At 35.3% G+C, this 19109-nt stretch overlaps 1 protein-coding gene across 1 annotated transcript in view; it reads right to left on the bottom strand.

Moving 5' to 3' along the window:
- The window catches only part of LOC142354460 (alsin-like), a 168711-nt gene that overhangs the window by 33762 nt on the left and 115840 nt on the right, over positions 1-19109 (bottom strand). The window contains exon 24 of the mRNA XM_075406762.1: positions 11793-11992. Within this exon, the coding sequence (XP_075262877.1) occupies positions 11793-11992 (200 nt within the window). The remainder of the gene's footprint in view (positions 1-11792; positions 11993-19109) is intronic.

The following is a 19109-nucleotide window of genomic DNA, read 5'->3' as shown; positions in this document are numbered from 1 at the left end:
TCATACATTAATAACTTTGAAAAACTGAGTTTTGTAGGCAACATCTTATGAATTCAACAACAAACAGACGAACCACATATTGAATACTTAAAAATTTGTGTACCACTGTCATTGTTCTTTAAAGTTTTTCAGCTAGCTCATTGTGAACTGTCAGGTCATGTAGGTTTAGATAAAACACTTGCTAATGTAAAACGATTTTTTTATTGGCCCGGAATGTATAAATGGATTGAAAACCTAATTGCTGATTGCCTTGAATGCGAAAAAAATAAACAAAAACGGAGAGACATCCATGAAACACCTCTCGAAAAGTGGACTGATACAGTCCCATTCCCCTTTCATACGGTCCATATTGATCACAAAGGACCTTTAAATCCTCCATCAAACGGTAAACACCATTGTTTAGTTATTGTCGATTCATTTTCGCGTTTCATCTAAGTATACCCTGTAGGTTCCACAGACGCAGTAGACACCATAAAAGCTTTAGAAAAGTTCATCTTGTCTTTTGGAATACCACAAAAACTTGTTAATGATAAGGGTTCGGCATTCATGAACCAAGATTTTGCGAGTTACATTCATGAATTAGGTATAACACCCGCACCACGAACTGCTTATGCGCCTTGGAATAATGGTAAAGTCGAGATCCAAAACAAACATCTAGGAGCACATTTCCGAATTTTTCTAGAACAAGCTCGAGGTAAATGGGACGAACTAGCACCAAAATTTGCTTTTTCTCATAACACGGTTCCAAATGCTAGTACTGGAATCTCAGCTTATGAAATTGTGTTCGGACAAAAACCACAGATACCTCTGTCACTTAAGTTAGGACTCCTAAGAAATTCACAACTCACATGCTCTTCCGAGTTTTGCAAAGACCTGCCTCTTCACAGGCATACCTTGCAAAATTCAAAAAACACCGAAATTGACAAACTTCTAAAACCGACTATTAACAATTCGTTGCTTATGCGAAAAAACCAATTCAAACAAATATACAATAACGCTTATAAAAAGAGCTTAGAAAACAATAACCGCGCACATAAACATAGAGACAAACACAAATTAGGCAAGCCACTTGAGGTTGGACAAAAAGTTCTAATGGAAAACCATCAAATTGAGTTAGGAAAGTCAAAAAAACTACATGAACTGAGATCAGGTCCTTATACTGTAGAAAAAAACTAACCAATGTTAACTATGAATTAACTTTAGATAGCAACCCGGCCACCAGGAAGGTCGCTCATAGAAATCACCTAGTCAAGTACTACCCAGCTACTGAAACTATAACAGAGTTAACCCTAGAATATGGTATAGATAAAAATAATTGTGACACATTTTATAATAATCTAATGACAAGTCAGATAAATAAACTCAACAGTCTCTTGACTAAATTCTCCTTCCAAAGCCCCACTAAAACCGAATATTTCCCCGTGGAGAATTTCATACGAAGAGACTCCCCTGTGCAGAACTTCGACCCTGACCGAACTCCTATCAATTTCGATTCTGGATTCAACGAAGCAAGTTCAGGTGGTCGTGACAACCCACCTCCAGTCCAAACACAACTGCCTAGCGGTAGTCGAACAAGAAGTTCAACTCCTTGCCCACAGCACAATTCTAGAATACCTCTAGACCCTAATTTAAGTTCTCTTCGCCCTAATACATCGGAACAAGGACCTTCTAATTTACAAACTTTAGAAAATAATAACAATAAAAGGCGAACTTCTAGTCGCTCGGCCAAGCCGCCATCACGCTATCAAGCCGGATTTACTTAACTTTGTTTTAGGTAGCAATAAATCCAGTCAACATTTACTGGCAGTGCCTATTACTACAACTCATAGCCTTAATTCCCGAATTGAAGCGCTAAAAAAAGAACAGGATGAAAAGATATCCTTGTTTTGAAAAACTCTATTTTTCTTATTTACTTATAAGTCTTTTCTACTTTTGTACTCTTTCCATAGTTATTAACGCTACTGGACCTCCTTTTGAGGATATTAATGACGTATCTAACAAACTTAGGGTCATTCATTATGACTGTTGTAAAATGAAAGAAAATAAAATGTATGCTTTAACACAAGTCTCTCCTTGCAAAATTACACCCGAAAACATTCAGATGGTTGATACACATGTAACACTTTATCAACGGTCTTATCGGATCTTTGTTAAAGCTCTTATGTGCAAAGTCACTGCAATGCTCATTCGTTATAATTGTGGTATGTTTTCCCATTCATCAATTGAACACAACGCTCCAATAATAACATACGATATTATTGTTTCACCCGAACAATGCCTAAATGCTAATAAAACTGGAAAAATTACTGTTACCGAATTTGACGATGATGAAATGGAAATTGACATAAAACATGGAATAAAAACTGTCTCCTATAAAAACCAGGGAGTTGATCTTGAAGGTGAATCATCAACATCTTGTGATAATCGAGGTCAAATTAAACATTTCTCTTTTGAAACCCTGATGCAAGAAACTGTACTCGATATTGATCTTAATGACAGAACTGTCTATAACAGTCAAGGACTAAAACTTCCTTGTGCCCTCTCAGAAGGAGGTTGTCATTCGACATCACTCGACCCCTTTGCATACAATTGGGAGGCACCGGAAAATTGTATAGTTACTAAGAGATTTTCACAAACGCAAAAAGCCTAAGTGTAAATGGGTTTAATAGGAAGCCTTCAGATGAACAGATCCGAACATCCGACAATGGTTTTGTTGCATGGGAACACTTAGACAAAGACAAGTTAGACTATGATCTTAACCTTGCGGTAAAAATGGATTTTGTCAAATATCATAATTACATGCAAATAAAACAAGCATGGAAAGGCTTGGTCATAGAGCAATGCGAACTTGATCGAACTCAGAAACAAATGATACTTATGCAGGCTATCCAAAATAATCGTTTAGCTGGATACATGTTAACCGGCAACCGCTCGATGTTCTTAGACACAGATGGTAGCATAGGTTGGCTGTACCACTGTCCAAAACGAAACTCACCACTTCAGGTTCTTGAACAGTGTTATGATAGGATTCCTATTCATTATGATGGTAGGACAATGCTCGTCGACCCAATTACTCGACAAACCTACCCTTTTGCAAACGAAGTAGATTGTGTTGGAGGCTACAAAAATGCCTACCAATTAGATATTGATAATGAAAATTCATGGTACCATTTGATGCCAGCACCTGTTCCTTTACAACCGCCAAAAATATTCTCTTCAAGAGTTATTAGTTCTATTCCAAAATTTACCGGTTACGAATCGCAACGTGCCGGAATTTACACACCAAATCAGCTTAAATCGTTTTGGGACAATATCTTGCATTCGGAAGCTTCAAAATCTGTTTTGACAAAAATTTCAAGAGAAGTTCTAGAAGGAAGAAGCATAGACTATTCTCAAAAAGATATCTATGCGTCAGCAATGGGAATTAACAGACAAATTTATCTAGATTCTCTTCTTTCACTTACATTTTTTACAGACCAGTTCAAAGGCACTTTTGGAATCATCACTTTTTATCTGGAAAAAATTGGAGTTTATTTTGCTTGTTTCTTGTGCATAAAATTCTTAACTGATGTAATCGTAACAATCATAAGAGCGTTCGAAATCCACAAAATATCCAACAAAACAATGGGTTTTTGGAAAATTCTTTTAGGAGCAACATATAATCTTTGTATCTTATCGTTCTTTACACTGGTATTCTCTAACGAAACCAAACCGTCGGCCCCACAGAACAACAATCATTTTTTACCGCTTAGTAATTATCAACCTTACAGCACAATAGAAAAAACCTACAAATGCGTTGAGGATCAACCAAGAGAAAATAAAATTGATGAGCATTGTCATACAGAAAATAATAAAGCAGAATACCCAAGTCTGGCGTCACATCAACCACAACCACAAAATGATGCAACCATTCGAAGTGTGGTGGCACCTTCTTAAAGCTGTGACTAAAAATCATCCTTTTTATAAAAAAATAATTTGTCTCAAAAATAATAAAAATTATTTGTATTAGACTCTTGTTTAGATACACCTCAAGGATGCTATGTTATGCAGCCCAAATTCATAAAACAGCCTAACGCTTTATTCATTCGATTTGGACAATACACCGGACAAATATTATCAAGTATTTCCGCCTTGAAAACTACTGTAACTATTAGAGTTGCATCTTTCTACTTCAGTGACATCATTGATCTGGATGTACCACATTCAAATTTTCAATACTTCTCATTGTTAAGAGCCCTGATTGATAACACAATTACTTTTGTAAACATTGGAATCGAATACGAAATTGTTTCAAAGCACCTGAAGAAAAATATTACTAGATTTTGAATTCTCTTGTAAGTTCAACATTGAGAGACATGTATGAATTTCTTTCTCTCTTTTTATTTCTTATAATCCAGTTTCAACTATGTAATCCCAACTATGTTTATCTAGCTATTGCCTGCACTCTTCCCCTACTCCGATTTTGCTACAGTGAATCCGATTGACATATTATCTATAAATATCAATCGTTGTCAATAATCCTGTTTTTAGAAATAATTGACACTCCTTTTTATCCTTTTTTTTAGAATTTATTTTAATACCTATTTTGAAATGAAGAACACTAAGTTAATTAACAACTAAAACGCTTCCATTGATGTACTTTTTGTTTCAAGATAGACTTGTTACAATTTATCAAATAAAGAAAACCTTTGAAGAACAACACGGAGACATTTTCCCTCAAATTGTTATAAATTTTGAGTTTTGGGACACTTGGGAAAACGATATTGTGATTTTAACCCCTCATTCGTTGTATTGGAATTATTTCGTGTATTTAGCACAATTCGACCCCAATAGTTTGCCAAATGAGCTAGATCAGCAACATGATTCATTTAACTAATAGAAACTTACAAATCAGAATCGGAAACTAAAATTTTGAGCTATTAGCCGTATACTATGTTTCCGCTATAAGTATAATGACTTTCGCAAAACAACCCATGACAAATATTTACAGACTTTTAACTATTTTCATTACTCATCCTCAGTTCACCGAATTCACCATTTTTCTAGCATTCAAAGAGAACTCGGTATTTCAAGTACAACATCCAATCTACATTGCTTAGGTATCATTCTAAACTATGATATTTGCAGTTAACAATAAATTTGTAGAGTTACAAAAAATTCAACGATCTTTTGATGCATACCCAACTCCTGTACCGGCTATGCTAGTAACGCTCAAAGAAATCCAAAGTGAAAAAATTTGTTTAATAAGTATTAATCCTCTCTCAGTTCATTGGAAATTCTTCCTATTTATTCTAGAAAATCCAAACTGTGTACCTCACAATATTTATTTTGATATGCAAAAGACTGATTCTTGCCAAAACGATTCAATCCTTAAAGAGTTGGAAACTATTAACAATTAAAAGCAGCAATGATATTCTCATACCAAAACTGCCTTATACAAATACAATTTTTTGAAAAATCATTTGTCACGACAAAAAGCAACAGAGTAATCCCACAATTAATACTCCATTTTGAATATTTAAACACTTGGACTGATGGAACCATTACCTTAACACCATCTTCCCCCTATTGGACATTCTTTATAAATATATCCCAAGCTTTAAATGGTTCTAAAATCCCTTTTAATTTAGATCTTCTATAATGCTGTTCCACTTTGGTGAGCGCCTAGTCAAAGTAGAGTCCCTCGAGAGATCTTTCATTGAAACTTCCACAGCAGAGATTAAACCCTGTATAATTATACACTATACAGACTACGAGCGTGGATGTGAGGGTTCTACTCGAGTCACCATGGGAATGATGCACTGGGAATTCTTTCTTGCACTCATTGATATCGAAGAGCATTTCCCAGTCAACTTGGGCGCTCTTCAGTAAAGTAATTTGCTTCACATAACTTTCTCCCCAAAAAAAAAATTTTTTCCCCTGCTCATTATTTCTTTTTTTTTCTAATCAAATTGTCCCTTTTTCCCTCAATTCTCTCCAAATTGTTAAAAATAAAATGATTTTGTTTATTGGTAAGGAAAAAGTTAAAATTGTTAAAGCAGAAAGATGGTTTACTATCTGTTTTATACAATATAAAGCATGTATCAAAATAACTTATATGTTCCTAAGCACAGGTAGCATTAATCATTATTACATCTATCCAAACGAGAAACACTGGAATTCCTTTTTTGCTATTGCAGATCTAAATGTAACTATCGCCAACGAACTTGAAAACCATGGATTAGAAGTCGTATAGCCAGATCTCTCTGATTTATCCATATAATGGGAAACACTTTGAAAATATTATCTCAGCAACCACAAATTGACTCAACCCCAAAAATCGAATGTCCTATTTGTTACCTCCCTTGTCGTCAATTTAAAAAATTGCACAAAAACCCAAACGGTCAACCCCCCCCCCATTTTGCTTGCATTCCCTGTAGAAATGAATTATTTAAGTATTGGAACCAACCTAAATGCCCCATTTGCGTAACTCCCATTTATACAATCAGTCATTGCCATTATTTCCAGTGTGATTCTTGTCAAGAAATCAAAAAGTTATCCACTTGCCACAGCCACTTCAAAAGCCTACACCCTAAAAAATCAATTTGTTTGCAGTGTATGACTTGCACAACTACTAAATGCCCTTGATGCAAACAAACAATTGACCCAAACAACCCGTGGTAAAATCCTCAATTCAAAACTACGTTCACAGACTATCCAAAATGTTTACCCACACTTTACTTGATTTTTTATTAATGGCCCTTATGATTATTGCAGCAGCCTTCTCCTTCGTTTTAACCGTTTTCCTCGTAGTTGTAAGTATTCCTTTCAACTTTTTAATGTTCATAATTATATTAGTAATAGACCAAACAATAAAATCCCAAAATAATCGACAACCAAATCCTCCAACCGTGCCAGTCCCATAATTCCTCCCAATAACAATCTTTCAAAAATGAATACAATTGACAAAGAAACCAATACTATAGAATCCAAACCGGTCTCATTAATTTGTTTATGCTGCAGACGTGAAACAATTGTTTTCAAGAAATTACACGAGAACCCCCCTAACGAACTACCCCACGTAATGTGTCTGCTCTGTTACCAATATGTTATAAAAGATATGGGCTATGAGTTTTGTCCTAAATGCTCTAAATTTAATGTTATCTTTTCAATCTTTAACTGGTTTCAATGTGATATTTGCAAACAAACAAGATTTCAATATTCTGTTGCAAAAACGTTTCATCACAGTGATCATGAGCCCGTCAACTTTTGTAAATTTTGCGTAGAAGATTATAAATTATGCCCTCGTTGCGAAAAAACAACCACATAATCTAAAATGCGTCCAAGAACATCCAAAATTTTACTTCTTTCCCTAGTTTTATTTTTAATCCAATCGATATCCCTAATTCAACTCAGTTTTTACCAGGAGCAAGTCACCTCCTTCACCCTAGTTCTGCACTACTCATTGAATTGACAAAATGCAACCCATAACATTGTTTATTCCTCTATTTGTTCTCTTATGCGCATTGGCAATATCCCTTTTTATTAATAACTACCTCCTTTCCGCAATTCGCCAAATTTTCTCCAGATACTGAAAATGACCAATCTAGACCTATCCACAAAAATATTTATCCTAATCCTAATTTTCTTGCTTGCCACATCGTTCCTCATTAATCTCATCCTACTGCAGTTTCTCAAAGGTTTTCCTGTTTCTATCTAAGGAAAATAAGAGAGCAGTCACTCGATGGGTCTTTCACAATCCCTATTCGACGGTTTCCGTTGGTTCTATCCCCATAAGGACATTATCTGCCCCATATGTTCACGGAAACCCGTTATTGTAGAAAAACTACATAAGCAATTTCCCAGAGAAAATCCTCACTATGTATGTATTCCTTGCAGAAAGGCACTTTTTAAAAGATACCCAAACCCTAAAGGTCCCATTTGTCTTCGACCTTGTCTTACCGTCCTTATCACATCCTACTTTCATTGCAATTTATGCAAAAAAATGAAAACAGAATTAGGAGTAACAAAACACCCACATTTTTCCCAACATGACAAACACCGATTCTGTCGGGTGTGCATAAATAAGCTGACAAGATGTCCCATTTGCAAAAATTTTTTTAAACGACGTTGTCTAATAAACCAAAAACAACTCAAGTACAAACGATCTTTTTTTTTCTCTTTTAACTTTTCCTCGGGAAGGGGTTACCTCAGCTTTCTCCAGCCTGCCCCCTGGCTTTTGAACCTAAATAATTCAGAACACTAACACGATAACTGAAAATTCCAAAAATGACCCGAAAAAATTTCTTTCAGCTCAGCAAGGTTGTCTCCCCAGCTGCACGGGTCGTTGCAGCCGTGTTAGTGTGACGCACGCCCCAAGACTCACACCTCCGGGCAGCGGAGAAAGACGTACTTGTGCCAGGGCTGCTTGCCTGGCATAAGTATAAAAAATTTTTTATTATTGCCTCCCTCCCTTTATTAAAGTTAAATTTGCATTTAGCAAAACAAAAACTTTTCTACCAAACTTTAATAACAAATGCATTTAGCATTATAATTTTTAAGTAAAGCAGTTAGCAACAAAACCTTACAAAAATATTTTTTACAATAGAATATATTAGCAATACAATTGCAAACTTGAAAAGAGACCATAATGTGTGATAATTAAGACACAGGAAAAATAATCAAAAATAATTTTAGATCCCACACATCACAATGAACAGCCAAGCAACACTTAAGAGTGTGATCACCACAACTGATCAAAATCAGACTGTCAACATGTCCTCTACACGAACAATCTACACTCCCCACGAACAATCTGCAGCACACCCAAATCAAATTAGGAAAAATGAACATCCAAGCAAAACATCAACTCCCCCGTTTGCACCCATTAAACCACAACTGGACACTCCATCAACTTCTAACCAGTACGACCCTGAAGTTAACTGGAAAATAAACCGCAAAAGATGCCCCTCACATTTTCTGAATAATAACCATGCGGAAAAGATCCGAAAATTAGCCAACATTGATGACCTCTTATCTGAGGAAGATAGGAAAAACAAACACTACTGCTTGAACGTACAACGAAGCAGAGAGGCAGACCTAAATCCTGAGAACCCGAGATTTCTAAACCATCTGAAATACACGCTCAAAGCAAACTACAACAAATTCACAACATTAGAACGGGTGAAAGTTAGAAACGATGCTACGAATGAGGATTGCTTCATGAAATCGGACGAATTGCCACTCGTAAAACATTTTAGCCTAAGCAGTGAATCTAACACGTGGAGGATAAAGAACAGAGATCCAGAAACGAAAACGTATAACGTAAGAAATCACCAGCTGGATGTCTACATTAACGTCCCTTATGATGCTACAACCGCGTTCCCTTCAGCAGAAGACCATTGTAGCGAAACATCAAAGGAAAGTCTCATCACAGAAAACAACCGCTTCAAGCAAGAGCTCTTCATCAAAAAAAAAGGAACTACAAGAATTGCAAATAAAATTTGAGAACCTCAAAAAGGAGTGAGAAGGAAAAAACTACCAGCGATGACTACTGGAGACGTCAGTATGTGATTACAAAACAACTTCAGAAGACTGAAGACAGCAATCTAAAACAATTGAATAAGGTGTACATACAAAAACATCTAGAAATCACATCAGCGAATCAAAAGCTCGGAATTGAAAATAAGAAGCTAGTGCAAAAAATTAAAGAGCTAAATCGCGAATTAAGAAAAATGAAGGACAAGAAAACTCGGAAAAATAAACGAGAAGAAAGCCGCAAACTAGAAGCCAAAAAGAAAACAGACAGAAAACCTGTGGAAATGGCGGCATCATCACCTGTGGAACTGACTATACAAACTGAAGAAGTTGTGGAAGTGTTTGATATATTGGACGACGGCGACAGTCCTGTAACGAGCCCGGTCATCCTACCGCCAGAATTTTTCAACTGACATGGCCGCCGCCCTTTGCAAATCTTTTGTACCTATCGCCATTTGCGATAAACTTTATATACAAATGATACTATCGCCCTTTGCGACTAATTCTATAGCATACCATTATCGCCCTTTGCGATTAATTTTATAACTGTCTGAACCTGTAGTAACTCATTTACATGTCCCAAGCACAATAAAATTACATACGATGCAGTATATTTCTTTCTTTTAATCATTTTCTTTTCTATCTTAAAAATCGGGGTGAGCTGTAGTATTACGAGAGCCGTTACAAATGAACGGATAACTAATCCCGCATTAGAGCGAACGTATTTAGGCGCTAATTAACCATTCTTTCGCCGCGCGCTAAACAAACTAACGCTTATTAAGACTACCAGTACACAAGTATTTAAACAACTCGGTTCGACTTATTTAAATAACACAACTTTAGGCCTGGATCTCCTCGCTTATATCCAGGACAGAAAATGTACGTTGTTGAACGTAGGCGGCCTGTAAAACCAAAGTTTCTTTTAATTTAAATTACTTCTGCTTTTGACAGTTGCAATGCAGATCTTTCCCCCCAAATTCAATAAAGATGAAGCAGATTGCTTCAGGGGAAAAGACAATAGAGTCTCATAAAAAGCCCCCAAGAAAACCATAATTGTTGCGGTTTTGGAAGAGGGGAAAAGCAGAAAACAGGCGCCTACGAAATCAATAATTGATGCTCTCAGCTTTTTAGATTTTTATTATTTTTTGGAGTTTCAATAATTTTTCCGTGAGATAAAAAAGAGTTAATTCTCTTGCCTTCTCGGCCAATAGGAAAATTAAGAAGCACCTCACTATGAACGTGAGTTTGTGATTCGCTCCCTATCGGCCCAAACGGAGCTGAGAGGAATTAATTGTTTCTCTCAGCGAAGTGGGACGGAATAAAATTAGAGAGACAAATAACAGAGCCAACGACCAGCAGCAGACAACTGCTTCATTTTTCTTGCAAAATAAATTCCTAAAATTAAACAGAGAAGAAATTTTATTAAAGATTTCCAACTTAGCAAATTTTCCAACAGAACATACTTGTGAGAAATCGACTGGAAGAAGTTTCAACGACGCACTCACTTAACAACACAATCAAGTAACAGTTCAACCCGGTTTAATACTACTCAGTGTAAGCTTGTTCATTTAAACTATCTATTTAATAATTGAACTTCTCAGCCCCCCAACTATTTTAAATTGAGACTTATAGCACAGACAGGTCTTAGGCATATATCTTTGCCTTCGATTTGTTTTATCTTTTGTCAAGTTTGACTGGCATACATAAAGAGATCCCGTATTGTGTGATCTGTAGCAGCCCAGCCAAATTTGATAATATTTATCGACAATCAAAGTATCATTTCGTCATGTGGTTGCAACAACTGTATATCTCCACGCTCTTTGTGTGAGATTTAAATCGAATCTTCAATGTAACCCCCTACCCAGCTTAGAGCCTAAAGGGTGCATATTATGTGCAACCCACACAACCTCAAGCTTAGTGGGCAAATAACTTCACCCTCCTCCCACCTCTCCTTCACAAATGAGGGTTAATAACCGAATAATCGAAATAATCTTTTCCGCTAGCCTCCCTCCCCCCATGAACAGAGCCTAGGTTATTTTATAGTGATTTTGCGTGAGATACGGCGAAAATTGCACCAGCGCATATTTATGAATCTGTTAATTTGGGGGAAAATTGTTTTATATTTGAATACATAATATGAGAAGAAGCAAAAAATGACATTTCAATTTTTTTCTATCTGATTTCTATCAGTTTATGGGCCCAAACAAGTATTTGCTAAGCAACAAATTTGCCCAACTTAAATCGCCAAACGAAATGGATCTGGAAATGATATTTACCTGGCATCAATACACGGTGCCAGATATGTCAAAGTGTCTGCGAATCTGGCAATTAGGCTCTTAAGTTCTGAGATTGCATGAGGCAACAGACGTCTGTAAACTCTTCCCAATCTATCAACTTCCCCTCCATAAGTTGCACGGAACACCACAAACAGTTCGTCCAATAATTGACCAATTGGGTGTTTCTTGTTCTCGCTTATCTGAAATGGAGGACAATCACTTTTTCCTAGAAGGGTTTTCTACAGATGATTTCAATAAAAAGCTAGTGTCCTGGCGATGAAAAGACTTACATAATTACCAGCTGTATGACCATAATTGCTCTCTTAATATGATAAACTGCTAAATAGAAGCGCCTAGTTGGCCAAGTAAAACCTTCAAAGTGTGCACTAACAGATTTGTTCGCATAAATTGAAAAGTAAAGATTTCAAGTCAACATGCGAAAAAAACTAAAATTATAAAACAAAGTTTTAAAAGACGATTGCCGAGAACGTGTTATGTGTAATAAAAATAACATAATACCTCTTAACTGGGTTCAACCTATGCTCTTCTTGTATATATAACTTCATTACAAAGGGGGATTTACAGCAATCAACTTTATAAAAATAATGAACCAAAAAATTAAACAAAAAAAATATTTATGATAAACATGAAAAAAATGATATCGACAGTGCACAAATAAAAAAAAATCAAATTATTAAAGGCAATGCATTTGGAATGGCAAAAAATTGGAATACTCTACAATGAAGATATACCACTTAGTCTAAGTTAACAAATTCGAGGCGACAAAAAACCAACCACGGCAACGGACTCAACTCTGTAAGAACAGTCGCTGGAATGAGAAAATGATTAAATTTCATTTAAAAATTCTACCCCCTGAAAAATTCTACCTAAATTTTATCGTAAAAATTCAACAGTCTAAGAGAACCTAATGAAAGAATGTCCAAAAAAATCAGAGTGCTTGTTCTTAAAAATTTTTCAATTAATGTATTAATCTAGCGCTGATATTATCCTCTCACTGATTCTTTTTCCTTCCTAATCTTTATACATCCTTGAATATTTTGGCAATGTTGCCAGTCATAACTCGGCTGGAAAAATCCAGACATTTTGTTACTGAGTAAATAAGAGCAGCGATGAAACGAAATGAAATGAGCAATCTACGTAAAGCTATGCAGCAAAAGTTTTTTTACGTAATTTTTAACCGCATGAAAGCCTTATATCCGTTCTATTAAACGTAGAATGCTCAGAAAAAGTGCAAATAACATTATTTTCCTTGAACCCACTAACATACTAAATCGATTGCGCTTGTTTTAGGCTTAAAATTTTTATGTTTCAAAAACATCTCGGTGATCGATCTTAGACCAAGCCCTGCCAAAAAATGTTGCTACATTTTCCGTTTTTTGATGTAGTTGTTCTCATGATGTTACGTTACTTACAGTTTTCTTGCCTTATCCTGAATAATTTACCATTCGAAAGTCTGTTTTGTCAGTTTTACATTTGAAGGACTTATCAAATTAGTTTTGGTTGTATTGAGGTTTGGTTTGTACAATTAATAAAATCAAATTACTTGAAAACAAGCTATTAAACTTTAAAAAAAAACACTGAATTCCGATTCACATCAACGAGTACAATTGATATTAGTCCGGCAGTGTAATTATTTAAATGGATTTATTATTTCCATATTATAACCGAAAAATTGAGTTAAATTCAAATTATGTCGCATATCTCAAAATAAAAATTAATTAAGTTTATAAAGTCAACCCAACCAGGAAACAGTAGTTCTAATTCATTTTCCAAATTTAAAGTCACGCCATGTTGAACAAGTAACCTTCCACAAAAAAGGGTTCCTTTTGTAAGCTGAGGAGAAGAAAGTTCTAAGTTGCTTGGGGAAATTTTTTTTGTCTTGTTTGATTTTAATTTCGCTGGGTAGTTCATTCCAATCTAGTATCGCTAATCTAACAAACGAGTTTTGCCTTTTGATAGAGAAAAATTTTTGGTCCCAGAACAATTTTTCTGTCCTTATAGACTCATGAAGATTCCAGGTGATTAAAGGACGTCCCGATGTTGGTGAAAAAGCAGGTCGTAACTGTTTTTTTATTTTCCAAAAGTATTGTAATCTTTTTGCTTTCAAAAAGAGTTTTACGGGTAGTATATTCCGACTGCATTTAATATCTTGAACAGATTCAAATTTCTGACTAAAAAAGGTTGCTCGTAATGACCAGTTAAGCTGTTTCTCAAGAGACATTATTAAATTTTGCTCAATTGCGTGAATGATAACCGCTGAGTAGTGCAAGTGACTTAATACTAGGGCATTTAGGACAAGTATCAATAGTTTTTGTGGAATTGATTTTCTAATAGCATAAATTGTTTTTATTCCTCCGGCCATTTTTCGTAAGATATGTTTCACTTCCTCTTGAAACGTTAAATTGCTGTCTATGTGAACCCCTAAATATTTTACTTCAGGTTTCTCGTCTATTGGAATTGAATTTAAAATTATCTGTTCACTGAAATCTTTTCTTTTGCTCTTACCAAATATCATGAATTCAGGTTTAGAGGTATTAACTGTGAGGTGATGTTCATGAAAAAATCGAATAAGTTTGTTTGCATTTTGCTCTAACTTGATTTTGCTTTTGTCAATGGAGGTATCAAAAGTTAAAATAACGGTATCGTCAGCATATTGTTTGAGTTCAGTTTCATTGTCAACTCTTGTTGCCATGTCATTAATGTACAGATTAAATAGGAGCGGACCAAGTACTGTTCCTTGTGGTACACCTCTATGAAGCATTAGTTCATCTGATATGCAATCTTGTAGTACAACAGATTGGCGGCGGTTTGTAACGAAACTTCTTAAGAGATTTTTTGAGTTCTCAACAAAACCTAAGTTGCCTAACTTGATATCCAAAATGTCAAAATTGATAGAATCAAAAGCTTTTGATAGGTCAAGAAATGCTGCTGTGACAAAATTGTTAATGTCAGTTTTGTTTCTGATAAATTCTGTGCAAAATATTAGGGAATCGATGGTAGAAAACTTTTTCCTAAAACCATATTGATTTTTACTTAGTAATTTGTTGTCGTGAAGGTACTGACAAATTTGATCCCTCAAGATGGTTTCAATGATCTTAGAAAGGCATGGGGTAATGGAAATTGGGCGATAGTTATTATGTTCCTCAGGGTCATCTTTCTTGTATAGTGGTACAACATGTGCTCGTTTAAGCTCATTAGGGAAGCAAGATAATTTGATGCAGTAGTTCACAAGGAAATTTAAATGAGGAACAATGACAGAGCTTGAGTCTTTAATAGCCCATGCAAGAATGTTGGATGGTCCAATCCGTTTATTTCTCCCCAGTGCCCTAATTGCGTCATGACAGTCTTTTTCCGTTACATAGTGAAAGCTAAAAGTTTTTTGTTTAGGATTGCCTGTCCCAAAAGTCTGTAGTGGATGCTGAGGGCCTTGGAATTTCCCAAGTGTAGAGAAACGATAGTTCAACAGGTTAGCAATTTTTTTGTCTGGGTTACATAATCACCAAGTACATTTCTCAAACTGTAGATTCTGGGTTTTGTTTTTTCAGAGTTTCTTACTTCATTTATCAGCATCCACTTTTTTCTGTCACTTTCTGCTGCTTCAATAAGAATTCTATGAAATCTGTTGAAATCGTTGTCATTAGAAATACTAAACTGGTTTTTTAGATCAAAGAAATTTTCATAGTCTTTATCATTCAAAAACCTATCTCGATCGACCACCAGTTGTCTTGATTTTCTAGTTAACCATTTGTCTGTTAATGTAAAAAAATTTTTGTCATTACGGATAAAACATTTTTCAAGTGGAGCGCTTTTCGAAAGTGCTGAAGTAAAATTTTCAGTGAAAACTTGTAGCATTGAATCCAAGTTGTTCTGACCATACATTTTTTGCCAGTTTTGTTGTTCTAGGCAGTGTTTAAAATCAAGTGCATTATAGTTCTTTTTATCGCAAAATTTTTTCTGTACTGGTACCTTTTTAGTTTCAACATGAAGCCCTAATAGACTTAGAGTAGCAAAGTGGTCACTTTTTACTATGCTATCACAAATTATAGTGTCGTTTATAGTTGAACAGTCAGTAATAATGTAATCAATAAGGCTTTTGGTATTGTTGCCACGGTTTAGACGAGTAGGAATGGTTTGGTTCCTTATATGTAAATCATAAGGAAGTATTACTGTTTCAAGCCTAGATCTTTCCAAGGTATCTAAATAGTTAATGTTATAGTCGCCCAGAAGTATTATCTTTTCGTTTTTCGTAATTGCATTATCAATGTTAATTGCAAGTTGGTCCAAAAAATCAGTGCTTTTTTGTTTATTGGGGTTATAAGTAACATTCACTAGTAAGGATGGACAAGTTGGTATTTTCAATGAGACCCATACACTCTCAAAATTCCTCGTAAAAAGATTCAAATTATTTCGAATTTTCGGAGAAAAAACCTTTGGAACAAGCTCCACCACCTTTTTTCGTTTTCATTCCGGCAGGCGAAATACGGTCAGATCTGAAACAACAGTATCTTTCTTTTTCAGGATTGAAAATGTTTATATCATCAAACTCACAAAGCCATGTTTCTGTGAAACAAAAAATGCAGTTAGGACCAAGATCGTGCACTAGCGTGCGTAGTTGTTCTTTCTTGCTAAAAATGCTTTGTGCATTTAGATGATAAATTTTTATTTCCGACTCTCTTCTTAGAGTCATTTTGATAGACTCATTGTAAGTTAAAACAGGTCCTGGGTTTGTTTCTATATCACCAGCCCTTAGGAGTAGCGTTAAGCTAATCAGAAAAAGAAATATAGTAATACTTTTACATCCTACAAATAAAAACCCTGTTTGTGGAAGGTACTTAAAAGCTTTTCCAAAGCCTTCGTCGAAAGTTTTTGTTTTGCTATGTAATGTAATTGCCACTGTTGACGCGGGAATTCTTGAGGCCAACAGTAGCAAAACTAAATAAAAACATTTTGATTGTTGGGTTGACGAAAAGAAGATGTTCAATGTCATTTATTTTAAACACTTGCAACAACAGTTCTCTAAATCATCAGTATTACAAATTATCGTTTTATTGGAATGGGGGTCTTTGATAGGACTGGGCATAATAGTTAGAAGCACCTTTATAGTTTAGTGCGGAGTATCTTTGATTCACAGGCTGATAACTATTGTTATAAGTCGATAAATTATTTCTGTTTGTTTGGGGGTAGTTGTATGGTTTATTTCGATAATTAGAGCTGTAGGCGTTTTGAGGACTTTTATTAATTAGGCTTTTGTTTTGATAGAGTCCTTTAGGACGGATGCTACCATTAGATGTCAAAAGAAGATGAAAAAGCAGCCAGTTTTTGAGAAGAGGCACACCATGCTGGTAGTTTAAATGCACATTATCAAAATATAAGAAATTATATCCAATGGAATCACCACTGTTATTATTATCCTTGTTTACTGCACTATTTACATTTTTAATATTAGCATTAAGAAAAGATATCTTGAAAGATGGTTTATTGGAATAGTAGATGTAATAAGATTATTGATTTCATCAATTTTTTCATTTTTATCCCGATACTGCTCGACGTTTTTCAATGGTGGTATTTCGCAAACAACGCAAACATCTGGATTGAATTTTTCAATGCATAAGTCAATTAGTTTTTTGTGTTCAAGGAAATTTTCGTTGGCAGATTTACTATTATATTTCAGCACGTTGTTTGTTCCGTCTTGAATTACTAATGTTCGGATTTTTTTTGGGTCGTATTTGTTCAAAACTTTAATTTTCTCGTTGGTAGTGGACCCACGATAAGCATGAATTGCGCAGTCGATTGGAATAGATTTGTGGATCTCAAGCTTGCCTATTATCCACTGCCAATAACAAGGTTTTCGCATTCCGGTGACAGTTCTTTTTTTGGGAAATCGCGAACCAATTCGTTCGCCTCCGTCATGGTGCCTACTGTTTTACATTCTTTTGCAATTGCAACCCCACCCTGAACCGTCTCACTGTCTCACCCCCTACCAGTTGGGGATTAGCCATATACAAACCAGACTCCATCATCTTGGTAAATTTTGTAATTGTATCCTCTATAAATTTCTCTTTTTCTTCCAAATTTTTGGTAAGTTTTAACATAGAGCTGGTAAATGTCTTGTTTGTTCAGAGAGGAATACTGTTTATCATCGATCATTTTCATTTATTAAACAATAATATTGCTTTACTGTGTGATTTGAGAGCTGTTATGTGTTTAGAAATGCATGAATAATGCTCAGAATCGAGTGTTTTTAACAAAATTCTTTAAGGTCAAAGAGGAGAAGGTCAGACTCTTCACACAATACTCACAACTTTACACAATACTCACAATTTTTTCCAACTTTTGGATTATCTTTTACGGCCTGAAATTAAAACTAAATTGAAAAAACCGGATGAGCGAAAATGGACCCGAAGTCAAAAATTCTTTTGAATATCGAAAAAAGAAAAACCAATAACACACAAAATTTCCTCGAAAACAAAATTTTAACCAAAAGTTCACAAAAATATTTACTTCAAACAGCTAAGCGCGTATTAGGATGAAACATGATAGTTGATATTGGAATAGTAGACAAATAACAAACTTGACAACACAGACCAAAAATTTGAACACCAGCAGTTCAAAAGATGAGTCCACAGACAGACAGAAATTATAATAAAACTTTCACTGACTGAACAGATTCATTCATTTTTTATTTTGAAAAACACATTGCTTTAAATATAACCAACTAACGTCGGGCCAAATGCTCTCAAACGACTGCCGAACAGTTGGGTTCTTGATTAGCTATTTGGCGGTCAGCGAGCATAGCTCAAGCTTAAAAAATGGTGCATTAAGGGCAGGGGCTTAGAAGCAGGCGGAGATTAGAGCGGCTCTGGGGGAGTAAGGAGGTCTAGATCGCCAAAACGCCCCTTACACAATGTTTTTTTTATGTTTTTTCGGCGTCTTCGTGTGTACACTTAGAGACCAGTAAAACTCCAAGAAATCATCAGCCACTTAATGACTTCCGAGCTTTACCTGTTTATCCCTATCCCGTCGTTTTATCCCTATCCCGTGAGGATAAAAAGCAAAGCAAAATGTTCAGACGGAAAAAAAACCATGACAAAAATTCGGTAGGATGAAAAACTGTATAAAAATACCGGCAGGATTAATATAGTTGACACAATCTTTTTCTGAGAGCAATTAATAATGTTTATTTAATTTCACTGCAATGAGCTCAATTTCGTCAGAACATTGGTCGTATTTAATTAAGTTCCAGTTCCAAAATGTAACTTTTAAAGGCTTTCTCATTTAAAAAGATGAACTAAACTA

This window comes from Convolutriloba macropyga, chromosome 15 (assembly GCF_964194025.1).
Source record: "Convolutriloba macropyga chromosome 15, txConMacr16.3, whole genome shotgun sequence".
In the NCBI taxonomy this organism is placed as follows: Eukaryota; Metazoa; Xenacoelomorpha; order Acoela; family Convolutidae; genus Convolutriloba; species Convolutriloba macropyga.
This window is presented reverse-complemented; position numbering and strand designations above follow the sequence as displayed.